The sequence below is a fragment of the Aethalodelphis obliquidens genome, unplaced genomic scaffold (genome assembly GCF_003676395.1).
Source record: "Aethalodelphis obliquidens isolate GAN/ISIS:26980383/991018 unplaced genomic scaffold, ASM367639v1 scaffold89, whole genome shotgun sequence".
NCBI classification, from domain to species: Eukaryota; Metazoa; Chordata; class Mammalia; order Artiodactyla; family Delphinidae; genus Aethalodelphis; species Aethalodelphis obliquidens.
This window is the reverse complement of record NW_020838033.1, coordinates 2,424,674-2,445,979: the sequence shown is the minus strand read 5'-3', so window position 1 is coordinate 2,445,979 and position 21,306 is coordinate 2,424,674. Positions and strand designations below refer to the sequence as shown.

General features: G+C 38.8%; 1 protein-coding gene across 1 annotated transcript in view; it reads right to left on the bottom strand.

Annotated features, from left to right (window-relative positions):
* Positions 1-21,306, bottom strand: part of SKAP1 (src kinase associated phosphoprotein 1) — a 276,617-nt gene that overhangs the window by 208,232 nt on the left and 47,079 nt on the right. Inside the window, exon 3 of the mRNA XM_027094408.1 lies at positions 5,680-5,705. Within this exon, the coding sequence (XP_026950209.1) occupies positions 5,680-5,705 (26 nt within the window). The remainder of the gene's footprint in view (positions 1-5,679; positions 5,706-21,306) is intronic.

The following is a 21,306-nucleotide window of genomic DNA, read 5'->3' as shown; positions in this document are numbered from 1 at the left end:
ATATCCTTCCAAAAATAGCCTACACACACACAAAAAGCAAGCACACGTACACGCATGTGTGTACACTGTACACAGTACACTGTCCAAATTGCCCTCTTCATTTAACAATATGCCTTGGAGACAGCTCCATGATACACATATATATTCCTTTAATCTCTATGCAGCACTCCATTAAATGCATGTAACATACTTTTTTTAACTAGTCCCCTATTGCTGAACATTTAGGCTGTTTGGAGTCTTTGCTATTCCAAACAATGCTACAAATGAACATCCTTGTGTATAATATATTGTGTAGGGAATACAGAAGGCAGCAGCATCTGATTCAAATGATTTCTTCTTTTGCCTGCATGAAAGTCAGTTCTTTTTCTTATGTCTTAAGATCTTATATCCTAGGATAGGACATTTACAAAGGACATAAAAATCTTAGAAAATTTTAATGTTAAAAAGAAAAAAAGTGAGTTCTTTTATTTTTAAAAAAAAACTCTCTTTGACAGTAGTTGCCAAACAGTGCATTAATTTTAAAATGCATCATTGCATTATTCCACTCTTTAAAAAACCCAACCAGTAGATGTATAGGAAGTAAAATATTTGAAAAGGTATCAAAGTCAGTAATTAATTTCAAAAACAGTGTGTGTGTATATGTCTACCTTCTACAGATTAATTTGTATAAAATGTAGCAAATAAATAAAGGGGGAAAAAGGTCCAAAGGAAGTCAAGTCACAAAAGCAGCTGTCAAGATTGTTGATGCTAAAAGTTTGGGCTAAAGCCAAAGGCAGGAGCATTCGTCCTGTGTACATTTCCCCCTATTAAATCCCCAAAAGACATGGAAAACATTCTGGAAGATTTCTTTTTAAAAAGTAGTATAGGTTAGGATATTCTAGGTTCATAACCAACACTTGTGTTTATAAAATATTAGCATTCCAGGAATAGTGATAGAAAGATACTTAACAGTAAATTACAAATATTGTAAATTCAGACTTTTTCTTACATTTGCAAACACGTCATAAATTTTGGCTGTGTTTCTTTGTGTAAATCCTACTTATGACTGTGCTAAAACCTTTTGGCATGAAGGCAAAGAGTATTTTCATAAATAAAACAGTAAAATCACTGTACACTCCATTAATTCAAAAACACTTCTCTTCAACTTCAAAGGGAAACCTTTCTATCCTTTTTTTAGTGCTAAGATGGTGTTTCTTTGCTGCTTTAATGGCTTGCTTCTTGTAGTTGTCATAACTACATGCTCCAAGTATGTGATAGTAAGAGGCGAGAAGGTGACATCTATGCTTCGATTCAACATGCCTCAGACGTTACAGAGCAATAGGCTCATAAATCTAACCTCCAAAGTGCCTACTAATAAAAAGTCTGCACACATCCTTTAAATGCAAAATCTCACAAATATATACATGGTGAGTTAAATGGCCCTACACCAGGATTAAGCTGGAATGGATGAATTTTATGGAAAGATATGTGAAATATATATTACCCAAGTTCCACACATGGATTTACTTGCAGAATCCTACTTTGAAACATAAACATAATACTTGCTACCACTTCAGGAAGTGCCTACCAAGTGGCAAGCACTCCTCATGAGTTCATCATCTCATTAAAATTCATTACAACTCACAATAAGTGCAAAGTAGATATTATTAGCAAGATTTTGTAGATGAGGAGGTTATGTAACTTGTCATAGCTCACAAAGCTTGTTAGTAGAAGAGCTGGGATTCGAATTCAGGTCTGATTTCAAAGCTCATGCTCTTTCCTTCACAAAACACTAAACTTGAAAAAAACCTTTTTTTTTTTAAAATTGGGATATAGTTGCTTTACAATGTTGTGTTAGTTTCTGTTGTCCAGCGAAGTGAATCAGCTATATGTATACATATATCCCCTCATTTTCAGATTTCCTTCCCATTTAGGTCACCACAGAGAAGGTAAAACTAATATTGTTGTTTAGAAATTCGACTAATATCGTGTTTTGAATATCTGATTGCCGAAACGGTAAAAGTTCCATGGCAAAGATTCCAATGAATTTTCTTTGTAACTTTAAGTGAATTTAAGTAGAGAAAAAGTTCTCAAAGTAAGCAGGACTTGAATTATCAAAGGAATCTCAATCTTATTAAAAAATAAAAAGCCTTTCCCATGTTTCTCAATTGTACTTGAGCCCATTAAAAAAACTCTTTCATTTACGTTCCTTCTACATTAAAGTAACAAATTATTTGGATTATACATATATATTTTCCTGTTTCATTATTTTTAAATGAACTTCACTCAGGAAGTTGACAGTAGACCAATAAGACAATTTAGGTGAAAATATGAGGGAAAGAATTACCAACAACACAACCATAAACAGAAACTACACCATGTCCAGGTACCGTGCTAGGGCTTAAACATATTACTACCAGTCCTCATGACAACCCTGCAATGAGACAGTAAAATACAACAACGAAGATATTGGGCTCTGGAACTATTAATGAGCATGTCGTTTCTTATTGGGGTGATGAAAACATTCTGAAATTAGATAATGGTGATGGTTGCACAACTCGGTGATCAGACTAAAAACCACTGATGTGCACTTATAAAGGGTGAATTTTTTGGCATGTGAATTATATCTCAATAAAGCTGCTATTTTTTCTAAAAAGAGTATATACTATGAAGTCAGACTGACCAAGTTAGAATCCTTGAGGGGAATGGTCTTGAGCAATTCTCTTAACTACTCTATGCCTCAGTACCCACATCTATCAAATGGGTATATTAACAGTACCTATTTCATAGGGCTGTTCTAAGGGTTAAATAAGATAATGCATGTAAAGTACTTAGCACAATGTCTGGCACATCCTCATTTTATAGATAAGGAAGCCAGGGTTCATAGAAATGAAGCAACTTACTAAGTTCACATAACCTTTAGCTAAATGGTACAGGTGAGATTTGAGCTCAGGTCTGTCAGCCCTCAATGTCCATGTTCTTTCTACCATGCCATGTTTCTTCTCCAGAACAGGGACAAAACTCTCCCTAATACTATTCAATGATCACTCCTCCATCACATTAAACCTGGGATTGAATGGAATGATGGATAAGAAACATTTTGCTGGAAATCCTTCTCTAGGTCTAGGCAGTCCCCTCTCCCAAGCATCTTTCTTTAAAGGTTACCTTTGCCGCACATTATGACAACTCATCACTTATATAAGCAGATGTTTAAATGTGTGCTAATAAAGAGATTAATAAATAAGAGATCTTTTATAATTAAGGACTATTTTCCTTCTAGGCACCAGACTCTGGTCCAAATATCCTGAAGAACACAAATGTGTATTTAGGCAAATGAACAGAGTTAATCAAATTCATCCCATCATCTTCCTGTACAAGGATCCTGCCATAGATAAAATGCTAGGAAAGTATGGGGCCACCATTTCTGTCCTTTCTCACTTTCTTCCCAATACTACCTAGTCTTCCAGGGCTCTTAAAATCCTCCTGCCATCTCTTCTCCTTCTTACATATTCCTATTCTTTTCATAATTCTAAATTGTCCTATAGTACCTTATATAGACCTGCTACTGCTCTCACCCACCCTACATTTCAAAAGCAAACAATCTGCTAAGATCTGCTCAGAAGGGCCAGGTAAAAGATACTCCTTCCTCTTCTATCCCCAGAAAATGTCTTAGCGGGAGGAGCAAAGCTGGGGGCAAGACACATAAATATGGGTTTTACTATTTGATCTTTCCTTACATTTACTTCCAAATGAGCGAAGAATTTGCTACAGATATCCAATCATTGTCAAGAAGTAAATTTAGTTTTCTGCTCTAAATAAACTCTTTTCAATTGTCCCCTTGGCTGCTCTACCTCTGCTCTCTAAGAGAGATAGACTGTGTAGAAGTTGCCCTATGATGGAAGATGACTACAGTACCACTATTAGAAGAATTTGGTAAGATGTGTCCTTTGTCTTTTTAGCGCCACACAGTCCCTTGTCCCCCCTTGTGTTAAGCTCCAAAATTATTTTCTCTTCTCAACACATTACTATACCACATCTCTGACACTAATTCTTCATTTCTCCTTTAGGTAAGAAATTCTACCTTCACAGTTCCATTCATTTCTGCCAGTTCACATTCATGTTCTGCCCCCTGTGGATTTTGGTTAACATCTGTTAAACACTGAACTATAGGGCCATCCCTTGAATAGCATATTTCACATTTTGCAAAGCAAACTGCTACATTATTACATATAATTCTCCATTCTCAATCTATGTTTTCAGCCATAAATGCTTTAGGACAGTGAGATATATAGTAACACTATATCACATTATTTAAAATATTATAAATGCTATGACTTTAATTTACAAGAGTTTAAAAGCTTTAAAAGTTTTTTTATTCCTTAAAACTTGCTTTTTTTTTTCGGTACGCGGGCCTCTCATTCATTGTTGTGGCCTCTCCCATTGCGGAGCACAGGCTCCGGACGCGCAGCCTCAGCGGCCATGGCTCATGGGCTCATGGGCTCATGGGCTCAGCCACTCCGTGGCATGTGGGATCTTCCCGGACCGGGGCATGAACCAGTGTCCCCCGCATCGGCAGGCGGACTCTCAACCACTGCGCCACCAGGGAAGCCCTAAAACTTGCTTTTAAAGAAAACCTTATATAGACTTGAAAGAAGGAGCCAGGAAAATTTAAACTTTAATAAAATTCGTATCATTACTCACAGTTTGAATTTTTTAAGGTATTACTGCTCACTGAGACTGGATACACTGACAATGTTGAGAATAAAAAATGTTGGAAAAGTTTGCAATTGGTTAAAAAATGTTATAGAGCAAAATAGTTCATAAAGCTATTTTAGATTTTCAAGTTTAATCTAAAACTCTCTGTGATTTTCTGAGAAGATAAAAATCTCCCATTTATAACAAGTTGAGATAATTAATATTCAGAATGATGTTTCTGACATTCTCAACGAGTGTACTAAAAATAAAGAATGCATATACTTTAAAGACAACCCCTCAAACTGAATTCAGAAAAAAATTTCAATTTTGAACCTTTTAAAAATGTGCTCTATTCCTGTCTTTTTTTTTTTTTCAATTTTGCACACAGCTGTCTGTTGTACTTTTTAGAATCATGCCAGATGCTGGGTTTATCCAGCAAAAGCAGGAAAACAATGGTTTGAAAGCAATTAGAGGCACTGAGGCTGCAGTGAGGCTCATATTAAAATGTGATAACACTGTTCTAGTGGGAATTTCAACGCTACTCCATTTCTGACATTTTCCTGTTGCCAGACAGGCGGCCTGTGTAGAAGAGCACTGTGATCGAGGAGGTAACACACTGGAATTTATTTCTGGAGCAAATGAAGGATTAGTTGAGTTGGGGCCCTCCCAAGGCTTTTATTATGGACTCGGCCACCATTTTATTTGAATGCCAGTGGATCCTGTTGGCATCTAACTAAGGTCAAGGAATAAAAGCATATTAAAGCTTTGGTCCTATAAAATAATCTAGCACTAACCCATTCAGAAGGCAGAAGTATCAGGGCCTCTTGTTGCTAAAAAGCAGGGCAGGGGGGCCCAGCAGCGTGAAGGTTAATTAAACACTCCACTAACTTTCCTCAGAAATGGCTAATGCCACTCTATGGAGAAGCTTATTTAGAAGATGCAGAAGTAAACAATACCATCTACACATTTTTAGTGTAAAACCATAAACGGTCAGAGAGGACTCACCTTGGGGCTGAAAATTCCAAAAGTACCTGAAATAAAAGGAAAAAGAATGGAGATGAGCCAAACTTGTATTTCTCAATCTTGGTTGGCATATGGTAGCTATAGCACCCAGTCCAAAAAGCTTCCTAAATAGTCAGTAACTAGCCAAAGCCACTACCTACTCTACGAAAAACCAAAGGGCTGTCCCTGAGATTTGAAAGATACTTAAAGGCTTGAAAGGGACATTTAACTCATTATACTACCTTATGTAAGCTTGACTTGAGAGCTGGAAAGGTCCTAAAATGTTACCTAGCCATGGTCCAGGGTTTCTCATAAGGAGCTCTGCAGGCTTTGAGCAGGAAAACGCCTTGTTGTGACAACCTGTCCTGTGTATTACAAGACAATCAGCATCACTGGTCCTGGGTACCAAAAACCAGTGGCACCCCCAGTTGTTATGACAACTAAAACACCCCCCCAACACACCCCCAAATACCTTCTAGCCTAAATTCTTAATTTTACAGGTGAAGTGTGACAACTGTTTAGTGACAACACTAAAACACTAATGTTTTAGTGTCTGAGCCAAGACTGGGGCTCTTGCAGTCCACTCTGTCATTCTATCTCTCTTTTATTTTGAGAAATGATCGGCAAAACCGACAACCCTTAAAGTCTTAAACCAAGTGAAATGGCAGTAGCAGCAAGGATCGTCTGTAAGTCACTTATTTGAAATCTAAATTGCTTTCCCCCGACAGAAGCGATGCTGTATACAGTGGCTACCCACAGAAGCCTATCGCACTTTGGATTCCATTTCCTCCCGCCTTCACAGGGACCTTACATGATTCTATATTGATTTTCTCTTGTATAAATTCAACCTCTTCCTCTCAGTGTGGCCCTATCCATAAGCATTTATGATCATAGAAAAATAAAGCAAACCTTCCCTCACCCCCTTCATATCCCTCCATCTGCTGTCCTTTTCCCTTCACATCACAGTGAAATTTTCAAAAGTGTTGTCATAGTTTCTCCTTATTTCCTCACCTCCCACTCACTCCTCATCAGACTCCAATCTTGCTTACAGTCACCACACATGAATTCTTGCTATGAACATAGTGACCTCTATGTCTCTAAATAGAAAGAAAATTTTTCTATCCTCATCTTGACTTCCCAGGAGTGTACATGTGTATAAAAGCATTTTTCCCTAAGGAGAGAGTCCACAGCTTTTATCAAATTCTTAAAAAGATTCATAATCCAAAAAAAAATTAGGAAAACGGTAATACATTGGTGATAATGGTGTGTCTTCCAGTACATACATGACTGAAATAAGGTGTGGCTACTTTAGGGAGGAACACCAGCCCAGTGAGCACCTAGGTTATTTCTTTATAAGATAAAAATTCAGAAAATGGAGAGGAAGGAGATATGCGGGGAGTGTGCTGCCATAATCCAGAGGTGAATTTGTGGGAAATAAGCAGAGTTGAGGAAGAGAAGGTGAAGAAACCTTGCGATTGACTTTTCTTGTTCCTGTTCTTTCTCAGAACAGTTCTGGGCTAGCAATCAGGTAAAGGAATGTAAGATGCTTGGGTTAGAGGGCAGGGAAAGTTCAGAACAGCTTTGACATCTTCAGTGGAAAAGGGGAGAGGGGATAAGAAAAAGATGGGTGGGAAATGTAAAGGTGCAACATCTGGGGGAAAGGGCATCCATGTTGAGTTAAGGGCATATGTAAGTTGAAACTGTCTGTAACTTAAATAATTTGTTTATATTAGTATGATGGGTTAATCTCCACCTAGCAGACAGTGCAGCTTCCCACTGAATCTGGCCACTGTGAAAAGTTTTCCATAAAACTCTTGTCTGTAAAACACAGCTAATCAAGCAAATTATCAAAGGTGAGCAATTTTCCATCTTCTGTTCCTATTTTTCCATCTTCTTTCAAGGCATTGCCTTGGCCCCTGATTCCAATCATTACCCAAACTCTTATTCAATATAAATAGAAATTAGGGTGTTAGCGTGTGCAAACTGTGCGTGTGCACTCCTCTTTCCAAAATGTTAATGATGGCAACAGAAAGAACTTTGCTAACAAATGTTGTTTTCATTTATTGACCCAGAAAAAAACTTAGCCATGCCCTGGCAGTTAAAGGGCCAATTCATGGCAAATTGTTAAATAGATAAAATGTTACTAATGATCTCCGTCTCTTCTTTTATCTGCTCCCCCCATAATCCCCACTCCAACTCACACACATATTTTCAGTTCCCTTCTCTACCTACTGTAAAGTGTCCTGGTTTCCTGGTTTCTCTTGTTAGTTAAGAAGATGTTATATGTTCACACATACTAAGTATTGCTTCTCCCAATAGTAGTTACATCTTAAGAAGGCTGATTATGGAGAAAGAATTAAATTTAACAGATAAATTAAATTTAATCCAGTGAAGTGCCAGGTCTATCTAGCTGACGTTAAATAGCAGAATCTGCTTTATTCTTGATGATACTGTAATTAAATATTTCTGTCTATAAAAATCATATGTAGAACTTGATGTGGAATGACATAAAGTGGAATGTTAGTTCCCTTCTTTCTCAAGAGGTATAAAGCTATCCTGATAACCTACCTCTTTTCCCTCTCTTCTTATTTTAACTATTAATTATGTAACAACCCTAAAGAAAGTCTGTTCGCATGGGCGTGCGCACGCGTGCGCGCACACACACACCCCTCTATCCCACAGCTCACAGAGGATACTTCTAAAAAGCAAGGCCAAAAGGTGAGCAATCTCATCCCTCACTGGAGAGTGCCATGTATTATTCTCTGCTGGACACATTTGAGGTCTTGATCTTGTCTTGTTAAATATATCCTACGGATGGCCTTCATCACATTCTCTGGAAAGATGATTCCACACTAGAGAATTCTACACTCTTTAGGAGGCATTAGTCAAATCCTGCCAACATCTCCTAATTCTCATCCTTCACTCTGAAAACAATTATGCCTTAACCAGAGACTCCAACAAGTCTGAAAGTAGAAATTTTAAACCAAAATACAAAGACCACAATAGAAGTATATAGAAGAAAAAGCATGCAAACACACACAGAGTTGTGTTTATCCTAAAAGTCTCTAAGAATTTCCTATCAGGGCTGAGCAGATAGATGAACAAACACTTCTTTAATCTTCTCTTTGAAGCTTCAGCTTCAATATGAAAGGGAAGCTATCACTCCTCTGCAATATCCATACTCAGCGTCACCAGGTCCATGCAAATGATATTTGGAACTTGAAAAAGATGAGTACAGAATAAGCAGAGAGAAAATGCTGCAACCATATTGATGACGATGATCTTCACATTCAGTCAAAATAAATCCATCTTAACTTGTGCCTTTAAAAATGAAAATGGAAGAACAAGATTTCACAGCGTTTAGTCTACGGCACAGAATAAAGTCTTGAAAATTTAGGGTTACATTACATGCAAAACAAAATTTGCTATTTGTGGTTTTTTTAATTAAAGAGGTTTTAATTGAACTTTAGTTTAAGGAAAAGTGCAGCAAATATAAAATGAACCCACAATATTGAGGGAGTCTTGATGAACAGCTGCAGCTGTAGCAGCAGTAGTAATAGTATGATAATAATAATGCTAAGATTTTTTAAACATATTGTTGGGCACTGTTTTAAGCACTTCTCTTATATTAACTCACTTCCTCCACACTCTAACCCTGTTATTATGACCATTTTATAAATGAGGAAACCAAGGCCTCAAGAGGTGAGATAACTTGCCCATGGTTTCAAAGCTAGTAATCAAGGCAGACGAGTTTCGAATCCTAGCAACTAGTTGCAGAACAGGAACTGTAACAAGAAATTAAGTTTTGGGACTTCCCTGGCGGTCCAGTGGTTAAGACTCCGCGCTTCCACTGCAGTGGGGTGCGGGTTCACCCCTGGTCAGGGAACTAAGATCCCACGTGCCATGCGGCACAGCCAAAAGAATTAAAAAAATTTTTTTAAAAGAGGAAAGTTTTGAAAATACAATCTAACTTAAAAACACTCAGCAAAATGAATTCTTTCTCTAAAGACATTTTATTATGGTAACAGAATTCAGTCACTCAGTCAACAAATATTTATTTTATGTCTTCTATATGCTTTGCTCTGGTGCCACGGATGAAATGGTGACTGAAATAGATATGGTCCATCTAAGATTATACTTCAGTATCTTTCAAATTGCAATCATACTGTTCTAGTTTGCCACTCAAGATTCACAGAATATTAGATTTCTCTAAAAATGAGGCTATTGACTTTTTTTTTTTTTTGCGGTACGTGGGCCTCTCACTGTTGTGGCCTCTCCCGTTGCAGAGCAAGAGGCTCCGGACGCGCAGGCTCAGCGGCCATGGCTCACGGGCCCAGGCGCTCCGCGGCATGTGGGATCCTCCCAGACCGGGGCACGAACCCACGTCCCCTGCATCGGCAGGCGGACTCTCAACCACTGCGCCACCAGGGAAGCCGAGGCTATTGACTTTTAATCATTAGTTTGGGGTTTCAGGGTGGGTGTCAAATTCTTGACCATGGAGCTAACCAATAAACATGGTTATTGAGATTAAAATACTCAGAGCTTTGCCCACTCAGCTAGCTAATTAGATAAATCCTGGTGAAGTAGGTAAGACAACTGTAACTATCCTCATGTTACTGGAAATATCTAAGAAGGAAAAATAATTCCATTTCCGAATTATAGTAAAACAACTTATTCAGCAAGTAAGATACGCTAGGTATTATGCTAAGTATACATTTTACATGTATTATTTTATTTAATCTTCATCATAATCCTATGAGGTCAGTACTATTATTATCCCCATTTTACAGATGAGGAAACTAAGACTCAGGAATGTCAAACAAATTGACCAGGATCATGTAGCTATTAAGTGGCAGAACCAAGATCTGTATCCAGGACTGCTTGGTTCCAGAGCCCAAGCTCTTAAATTTCATATTAACTGCATTTCTATTGGCTGTAATATAGAAAACAAATCTAGTATTAAGAGAAGGTAGAATTGTTATATCAGACAGCCTAGTATCAGGGAGTAATCAGCTCAGAGGTCTTTAATTTGGAGTCAACTATGGACTCAACTATTTGAGCTTGAGGAGATTCATGAACTCCTTAAAATTATGGGTGAAAAGTAATATGTGTTTTCTTTTCTCTTGAAAAAGAGTCCATAAACTTCATCAGATTTCCAAAAATGTGACTAATTCTCTGCCTCCAAAATGATAAGACCCCCTGCGTTAGATGCATAGGATTATAATGGCATTATAAACCTAGCTATGCAGAAAGGCCAACATTTGTAATGTTATAAATCTAGAACATCTAGATGAAAAATTTTTGCAACTAAAGCATTAAAAGTGTTATTTTACCTGTGACTTACAGAAATTTAAAACCTATCATACATTCTCTGTCTTGGTAAACCACCTGTTAAAAAAAATCAAATCTCTTCTTGATGACTTACAGATAGCCACATTTGAACTTCAGTTTTTTGCACAAAAACAGTGGTGTCTTCTAAATGGATAGGCTATCTGCAATACTCAGTGTCCAGAGACCTCTATTTCCCTCTTGACCATCTCTGTTCTCTGGTAATGGCTGTCTCCAAACAGACTGCAAAGACTAAAACTGAAGTGTTACCCTGGCATTAGAAATGGAATTTTAGAATTCAAATGGACACCTGGGCCTTAACGGCAAGTTAGTAAGGCTAGGAAAACCCTTGTAATTGACCTTGAGCAGTGAGCCACATGGTAAAGACTGATTTATGCCCAAGGAAATGACTTTTCTGAACAACACTAAGAGTCTGTGCACTGGATATTTCCTATAACCTCTTCTCTCACTTGGGAAGATTCACTTGATTTCTAATTCTCTTTCTCCTACTAGTGTTCCATCTCCTACCTTGCAGAAGGAATGGGCAAGGGGCAAAGGGTAATAGGGCATGACACCCAAGAACAGAAATGGGAAAAGAGCACCATCTGGTGGAAGTCTCTGGTGGAGGCATCAGAGGACTGGGACCCAGGGGTGGGATACCAGCCTTAGAAACAGTTGGGCAAGAATGGGAAGGTCCCTGGGAGTGGTGCCGCCTGTAGTCCCTGTTCCTTCGATTCATCAGAAGTCCAAAACCTAGTGTCTGCCTACAGGAAGCTTACAATCTAGTCCAAAATATGAGATACTTGCAACTTACATATGAAGAGATGTCAGTCTAAGACAGGAAATAAATACTATGGTAACAACAGACAATAAGCACATAACTCAAGTAATAGATGGACCTGTCATAAGAAAGTCCTGGGTCCTTTGCGGGGAGCTAATATTTCTGTGATCTTGAGTCTATACCCACAAATTTTAGAAACCCCAGAAGACAGCACCACAAAGTTCTCTTATAAGACACAGTGGTCTCAATTAAACTTTTATTTAAAAATAAACAAGTAGTCATGTACCAAAATGTTCATTGCAGCTCTATTTACAATAGCCCAGAGATGGAAACAACCTAAGTGTCCACCATCGGATGAATGGATAAAGAAGATGTGGCACATATATACAATGGAATATTACTCAGCCATAAAAAGAAACGAAATTGAGCTATTTGTAATGAGGTGGATGGACCTAGAGTCTGTCATACAGAGTGAAGTAAGTCAGAAAGAGAAAGACAAATACCATACGCTAACACATATATATGGAATTTAAGAAAAAAAATGTCATGAAGAACCTAGGGGTAAGACAGGAATAAAGACACAGACCTACCAGAGAATGGACTTGAGGATATGGCGAGGGGGAAGGGTAAGCTGTGACAAAGCGAGAGAGTGGCATGGACATACATACACTACCAAACGTAAAATAGATAGTGGGAAGCAGCCGCATAGCACAGGGAGATCAGCTCGGTGCTTTGTGACCACCTAGAGGGGTGGGATAGGGAGGGTGGGAGGGAGAGAGACGCAAGAGGGAAGAGATATGGGAACATATGTATATATATAACTGATTCACTTCGTTATAAAGCAGAAACTAACACACCATTGTAAAGCAATTATACTCTAATAAAGATGTAAAAAAAAAAGTAATCCCCATTTCCTAGTATGTAGAGAAAATAAAGTAATTTAATAAACATTGGCATTGTATGGTGAATAAAAAAACAAGCAACATTATCTGATTTGACAGTATTACCCATGACTAAAACAAATTTTTTTAGAAGTCCATTCCCAGACAATAAAAAAGAAATAATATAAAGTAAATTAATTCAATAAAACCCTATTCATCACTAGAGTCTTCTACAACACTATCACTACATGAAATCCCTGCTATGTCAATCCAACATCCACTCTGGATATTAAAAGTAAGAAATCTAGGAGCTAAATGATTATGCCCTTTCACTGAAACACTGAAACCTACATTCTAATATTTCTTCCCCTGTGTTCTAGCGTTAACATTGCAAATTGTGGTTGTTATGACCATGCAATCCCCATACACCCTACATGTACTAGACAACCAAGTATAACTTAATGAACTATTAAAGAAAAATGCTAGCCAGCTATGTTGTGGCAAAATAAAAGACCCTAAATGTCAGGTCAGAGTTGACGTTTCTTTCTCTTTGTGCAAATAAAAGGGAGCAACTGAGGGGCGAGTTGGTTTGCTTGTTTTTAGGGTATAATGTCCACGGTGATCAGATCCAGCAGAAGTGTGCAGCCTGGATGGGAGAGAGCAAAGGAGGGAAGCAGTTTAGGAAGCTGCTGGAGAGCAAAAGAAGGGACAAGAGATTTGATAACAGATGTGGAGGTAGGTTGGGAATGGAGAGTCAGGAGGAAAGTCAGAGATGTCTTTTGGTTCCAAACGTGTGTATTGAGAGAAAACAAGGTAGAACTCACATACAAAGAAATCTAGCTGATTATCATATTTTAATCTGGACTATCTTTAGCTCTTGCCCTGCCATTTTTGTCACGGTTGATACTTAGAACTAATTTGTTTTTTCGTTTGTTTGTTTTATTAATTTTTATTGGAGTATGGTTGCTTTACCATGTCGTGTTAGCCTCCACTGCACAACAAAATGAATCAGCCACACACACACAGATATCCCCTCCCTTTTGGACTTCCCTCCCATGTAGGTTACAACAGTGCATTAGGTAGAGTTCCCTGTGCTATACAGTATGTACCCATCAGTTGTCTATTTTATACATAGTATCAATAATGTATACGTGTCAATCCCAGTCTCTGGATTCCTCCCACTCCACCCCTTTCCCCCTTGGTATCCATACATTTGTTCTCTATGTCTGTGTCTCTATTTCTGCTTTGCAAATAAGATCACCTCTACCATTTTTCTAGATTCCACATATATGCGTTATTATATGATATTTACTTTTTCTTTCTGACTTACTTCACTCTGTATGACACTCTCTAGGTCCATCCACGTCTCTACAAATGACCCAACTTCATTCCAGAACCTAACTTGTTTTATTTTTTGCTTGCTTCAGGTTAATAGCTACCCTTAGACCACTGAGACTCTTAGTTATCTGACTGATGAATAACTGATAACTGTATGACTCTGTGACTGAGGACCATATACTCATTGAATTTTACAGCCGGAAGGACATTGAAGGTCATTTAACCCGGCCCCTCACTTTACAGATGAGAAAAACGAAGCATGGAGAGGTTATCTGATTGCACCATAAGAGTTTAAAAATCCACATTGTGGAGCTATCACAGTTTATCTTGTGCAGAATCAGGAACAGGTTCAAAAACATGATATTTATTTGAAAATTCCTTTGATATTTTTCTTGTTATGAACATGGTCACTTTATTCACCTGAGAGCAAATGTTGCACAAACTTTTTAAGCTGGACTAGTTCCTAGAGCTCCTCCAGGCAGAGTGGATTTGTGAACATTAACATGTCAACATACCCTTTACATCTCAAGTTATGAATACTCTCAAACAGTAATAAATCTCCACTATTTGCCAGACACTCTGTGAGGAACTGAGAGGACAGAAAGCCTGAACTGTGGGCCAGTTGGCTGGAATTATGCAAAACTGTGCAAAAGTGGTGTGACTGACCCAAAACACACACAAGGTAAAAATTGGGGCCAGAAGAACCCAGGTCTGGGTAATTCCAGAACCCATTTTACTGCCTAGAGATGAAAGTTGCTGGGGGTGGACCTGGGATTGGATATCGGAAGATGGCTGGCGGGGGGGGAGCGGGGGGAGAAGGGTCACCGAGAGGCCAGGCCCAGGATGCAGAGGGAGGCCAGGCAGGGGGGCCAGGCCCATCAGAGCAGGTGGCAGAGGCCCAAAGCAGACATGTTTGAGGAGGGGGCAGGTCAGGATTCTGAGTGGGTTCCAACCTGAAAGTTTTTGTTTTATCTTGTGAAACAGGCTATGATGTCAAGCAAGAGTGAGAGGGGATATGATAAGGTAAAGACTGCTGAAGATTTGAGGGGGAAGAATACTGAGGAAAATTGGAAAGGTTGCTGCCATGGGGCATGTGAAATAACTGTCAGGCATCATTAAGGGGTAAGCTGAGGGTGGAGACTAAGATTTACTGTGGCGGCAGCCCAACTGTGTAATTTTTCTCCAGCACTGATTACCTGCCCAGGTATAAGATCAGGAAAAGTGGACAGTTGAATTGATCCAAGGTTAGAATTTTTCTAGGCTTGTAGGATGAAAGGACAAGAGAGTAAGAGAAGACTGGAGGGGCACGCCATGGAGCTCGGGCTGGCCAGGGAAGAAACCAAAGGCCAAAGACTTGACTATAACGTCTGTACACATTAAATACTTTTAACAATCAATTAAAATATTCAAAAACAGGAGATATCATTATTCTACTCTTCTTCTCAGGACTGTTCTTTGTCCCAAAAGTCCCAAACCTCTCCTATCTCATGTTCCCTGTTTCAATGGCTGACAACTCCATCTATCCAACTGAAACTTAGGAATCATCCTTTACCTCTTTCTCTATTTTATGTACATCCCATCATTCACAAAGACCCGGAGACGCTACTCCCTTCATATATTTTTAATCTATCTCCTCTCCCTCTCTATGGGCATTGAATTCACTCAAGTCCTCAATATGCCTCACCCAGATCAATACAACCATGTCCCAAGTGGTCTACCTGCCACCTTGCTCCTCTCTGACCCATTCTCCCCAGTGCTGATGGAGAGAGAAGAGCAGTGACCGTGAAGAGCAAAGGCTCTGCAGACACGTCTGGGTTGGAGTCCCAGCATCTTCATCTTCTAGCTGTGAGACTGTATCTACAGCCTCAGTTTCCTCATCTTTAAAATATAAATAATAACCATACCTGTCTCGTATGGTTCTTGGGAGGATTAACTGAGATGATACACACAAAGAACTGAGCATTAGGCCTGGCACCTGGCAGCCTTCAATAAATCTCAACTGTTATGTCATTAGCACCATCATTATTCTAACAACCTAACAACATGCAAGCCAAGTCTTAACATTCCCCTGCTTGAAATCCTTCAGTGGCTTACCCAGCCTGGTCCTCCCCTGCTCTGCTCACGCTTCTGCTCTTACATGTCGCAGCTCTCTCTGCCGGCACACTTTCCCCTTCAGGCCCCTTCCTCTCCTAGTGAACCCTTGATGGTCCTTCAAGGCTCAGCTCAGTCTCCTGTGTTAGGTGCTCCCCCAGCACATATGTGCACTCCCCTCAGCAGCATCTGTGTACTGCACCACAAGCTTCTTGTCTCTCTATGTTACTGAGCCCTCAAGGGGCAGTAGCACAGAGCTTGCTAAATAAGTGAACAAAGGTGAGAAGCAGAAGGGCTGTCTGAGTTCAGCATGAGTAGAGCACAGAGTACATTTCAGGGAGGGGTGGAGATAAGGTTGGAGAGGCAGGCAGAAGGCAAGGCTCTCTAAGCAATGCTATGGAGTGTGGATTTTATCCCAAATAAGATAGGGAGAGGTACCCTCCTTTTCCTCCAAATTATTCACACAAAGGTAAGAGGGGGAAAAAAGAAATCAAAGGAAGGGAAGAAAAGGAAGAAGAGAAAGATAAAAATAAGTAAACTTCGTTAAACTAAAACCTTCATCCAAATGAAGAATTTTTTTCCCCAAAGCCTGGCTTCAAAGGCTAACTACAAAATGACCGGCAAAAGTATACTTCGAAAGATACAACCGAACACACATCACAGTGGCAAGAATCCAATATATAAATACTATCAATTTGTTTCCTCATTAAAAGCTTTCATGAAGAAAATGATTTAATACAAATGCTAAAGCTACTGACACAGATTAACTGAAAAATACCAACAGAATTCTAATTAAAGACTTAATATTATTTCACTCATTCACACTGCACCAAAATTTGAATAAGTATATAAAAACAGAATCTAGAAAGCAGGCTTCTACTGGTAACCACTCTAAGACCTACAATGCATTGCTGAAATTAAAAGAAAAAAACCTCCTATCCTTAAGTGTACACTTCCTTCCAGTTAAGAACTGAGATGTACACAAAAATTCAGAAATCATTTTAAAATTATTTCAGTTTTGCCCTCAACTTGACTTTTTTTTCTAATTGTACAAGATTCTATACTAAAATATCATTCTTTCACATTTATTTCTTTGTACAGTACTTACAGCAGTCATAGTTAAACCCTTACATAAGGTATCCAATTATCCAAATCACAAAGTAGGGAAGTGATTTAGATCCAAAGGCTAATGACTATGTGATCAGTTCTACTGCTGTATCAATACAGGTCAGGGGTCACCAGCAGTTCAACCACAACAACTAGTCAATCCCAGGACAGTGGTTCTGTCCCACTTCAAGGGATTCTCCAGCATCAGAAATGTCTCCAGATGTTGCCAGGCCACAGGGAAGCACTTAAGACAGTGGGCAAACATCAGGACAAGGAAAGGACCAAGACTATTTGTTCTGACCATATCTCCATCCCTCATCCTAGAAGCTAATTAGGTTGAAATGTTGTCAGCTACTGGCTGGCCCTAAACCCTGCTGATAAGATTTTCCTGTCAGTCATCCCCAGTCATATTGGGGGACCCTCCTTACCACTCAAACCAACCACCTACTCACACTTCCAGTCAAATCCTTCTTCCTTCATTCCCCTGTTAAAATACAGTTTAAAACCAAAGTAGCTACTTACCAAACAAAAATAGTGTCCTCTAATAAAGATTTTTACACATACTTGTCTGATTTTAAGAATCTTCTGGAACCCTAATTGAAACACGAATTCCCCAGTGTTCACACCAGACCTACTAAATTAGCATGTCCAGGGTAGTGACCTAGAAGTCTGTATTTTAAACAAGATCCCCAGGTAATTCACATGATGCGGCAAGTCTGTAGAACACTATAAAGGATATGGGTATTTTATAAATGGTTTCCTGTTACGGGAATTATAGACAGGCAGCCCTCAGTTCAAGTATAGAGTGTATTCCAAAATTCATTTCCAGTTGTTTGGACCTTGAAATGCATTTTCGTAAAGAAACAAAGTAAAAGATAATGTTAAGTTTTCTGGATATGCTTTAAAAAAAACGATTAAATCTTGTTAATAAATCTGAGATATAGTAAATACAATCTTTAATTTACAAACCAGTCACATTTCAAAAGTTGAAGCATAAAGTCAGCCATTTAGAATGTATTTTCCCATTGACATAAATTTCTGAAAAGCGGTTAGATTATCTGGTTATCCATAAAAGTTCATAATAAACCAAAGGCAGCTATGGAACGAAGGATATAAATATGAGCTCAAAGCAAGAGATACTGGGAAGAAAGAAAGATCTGTCTTCCTTTGCTGGGCATAGAGAATAAACATAGGCAACCTATGACATTCTTATCCTCTCTCCCTTTGCAACCATCTCCTGTCTCCCAGTGGCCTCAGCCCAGGTACCAAGGACCCGCATGATTATCTAAAATTCCCTATTGAAGAATCAGCTTACCCATGCCTGTTCCATGATTTACTCTCCTCAGTTATGTACCTCTTCTCCCCAGATCCAGTCAAAACTCCCATTTCCATGATTTGGTTCCATCCTATCTCTCATTACTCCCTTATACCTAACAAACAGAATTACCCTTTGGTTCCCGAGCATGGCTAAACTTTTATCTCCTCAGTTTCTTTGCACATGCTATTTTTGTGTGCAATATATCTGACCAAAAATCCATCCCTTTCAAACCCAAAGCCAAGACATGATGCCATCTCATTCATGAAGGTTTCTCATAGCCCACCAACCAGAAGTAATTTCTTTTCCTGGGATCTCACAGTACAATCTGTGGGCACCTCTTCTAAAGTGTTAGCCACAATATACCTTGAACTGTAGTTATTTCTGCGTACTTTTATATCTTTCCCATTGGGTTGTAAATTTCTTGGGAATATTTTTTGGGTAGCTACAATGTAACATGCCTTGTATTAGGCACTTTTTTATGCATAGCAACAATCCTACAAGGTGGGTGTACTGTATAATTACTCAGTTTATCCTGCTCAAAAATAATTTCCAGGAGGACTGGAAACTGTCATATTCACCACAAAAATGCTCTGCACGCAGTGGATGCTGAATAAACATTTTTTGAATGAATGAAGTAGCATTATTCACTTGTTCTGAAGAAATCGAGCCTCAGTAAGAGGGCTGGCCAAACAATCATACTGCCTGGGCTCAAATCCCAATTCCAAAACCTAACAGCTGTATAACCTTGAGCAAGTTGATTACCTCTCTGAACCTCAGTTTTCTTATCTGCTAAAATGGGGGTTATTATAGTATTCACCTCTCACCTGTTGTGAGGATTAAATGAGATAATGTGTGTAAAGCCCTTTGACACTGGGCCTGGCACAGGATAATTGTGTGATGAATGTTAGCTGTGACTGTTATTCTTCAGTTGCAGAGGCAAGAGCCTCTAAAGCCCTCATTCTTTCTGAGGAAAAGGATCCTCTGTTAACTTTATAACACTCAGTGTACCTAGCACTGGGAATTGCCCATAACAGAGGTTCAACAGACTTAATTTCCTCAGCACAATCATCTAAGCCTAAAGTTAGACGGAAATCATTAAATAGGGCTAGTGCACCTGAATGTACAATCAAAAACCCCTTAACCCTCCAGGTGAATTTATATTTTAAAAGAGGACTATGAGCCCAAATGAATCTCTAAATGGTGAAACTCCAGGTATGTAACAAATTGAAACCAAACATTTCAGACTGTCTAGAGAAGACACCCGTGGGCAGTGGGCTCCGTGCTGGCTCTGTTCATGAGTCTGGCCACTCACTGGTCCAAGAACTTCTTGAAAAACAGGGATATATCTTCCGTGACACTGTCTTGATCACCTGGCATTATGCCCAGCAAAGATTAAACAAATACCCAATACATATTTGTTAAGTAAATTAACTGCTTCCGGCTTGTAATCCTCACCCTACTCTTAGTTAATTCTATTTCTCTTCACGACCAACATGAAAATCCATCATGGTGACTGATGTTTTGAGAAGGAGGAAGTGAATGGTTTACTCAAGCACCATCACTTTGGAAAGCTAGTCCCACAAATACAAATGTTACTAAATAGTCACAGAGTGTAGATAATCCTGTGTCAGTTCAGTGCAGCTCAGAAAGATAATATTTAAGAAATGGAAGTTGTTCCTAGTCAGTGATACCTCATCTAATGAAGACCTTGAGAATGACCTTCCTTTATTTAAAAAAAACATATTCTAGAAAAATCATCATAAATTACTCAAAGGACTGCTGTATTTCATATCGCTCAAAAATAATTTTACTTTTGTGTGTGTGTGTGCGCGTGCGCGCGCACACACGCCCGCGCTTAGGCACAGAGTAAAAACACTCCAAATACAGCTGTTTATTTGCATAGAAGTGACCCAAGGCTACAATTAAAGCCTAATTTCCTCCTTCCACATCTCTTTTCCCTGCAATGCTAACTCCTTTCCCACCTGGAAACAAATACTCTTTGGCTCTTAAATCCCTGCCTCTTTTTAAGAAAGGAAAGGCTCTGATATCAGTGACTTAGGATCAAATACACATTCACTGTGGAGAGTTGAAAAATACAAGTAAATAAAAAGGAGAAATTAAAAATCACTCAAACTCTACTTTCCAGAAATTACTATCATTAACTTTTTGGAGTAATTTTTCAGGCATTTTTTTGAAAAAAAAAAAATATACACAACCAATTTTTTCACTTACAATATATCTTATCATTCTACAACAATACATCTTCTATAGCATAAATGATTAAATTATCTTCTTTTTTTATGTTTGCCCTTTCAACAGAATGGAGGAGCAGAATAAACTAGAACAGAAACTCAAAGCAGAGAACCAGAAAAGAGAATTTTGCAGAGCTCTGAGTAAGACTTTATGAGGGCTAAAGTTTAGCCAGTGACAAAGGGAACAGAAAGGAGAAGACAGATTTAGGATGAAGAATCAATAGACTTTGTTGATGGTTTGGGGAGTGAAGAGAGGAGGCAGGAATGACTTCCAGGATTCTGCCTTGGGGGCCAGGACTTAGTGAAAGCAGGAATAGACTTTAGGGGTGAGAAGAATATAAAATAATGAGTTCAGTTCTGGACACTCCATCAGTTAGGATTCTTCTGGCTACAAGTAACAGAAAACTTCACTGGCAGAGGCTTAAATAAGTAGTTCATTTTTCCTTCAAAACAAAAAGTCTGGAGACAAATGATTCCACGGTTGACGCAGGGGCCCAACAATGGCATGAAGGACCTAGGCCCTTCCCTTATTTC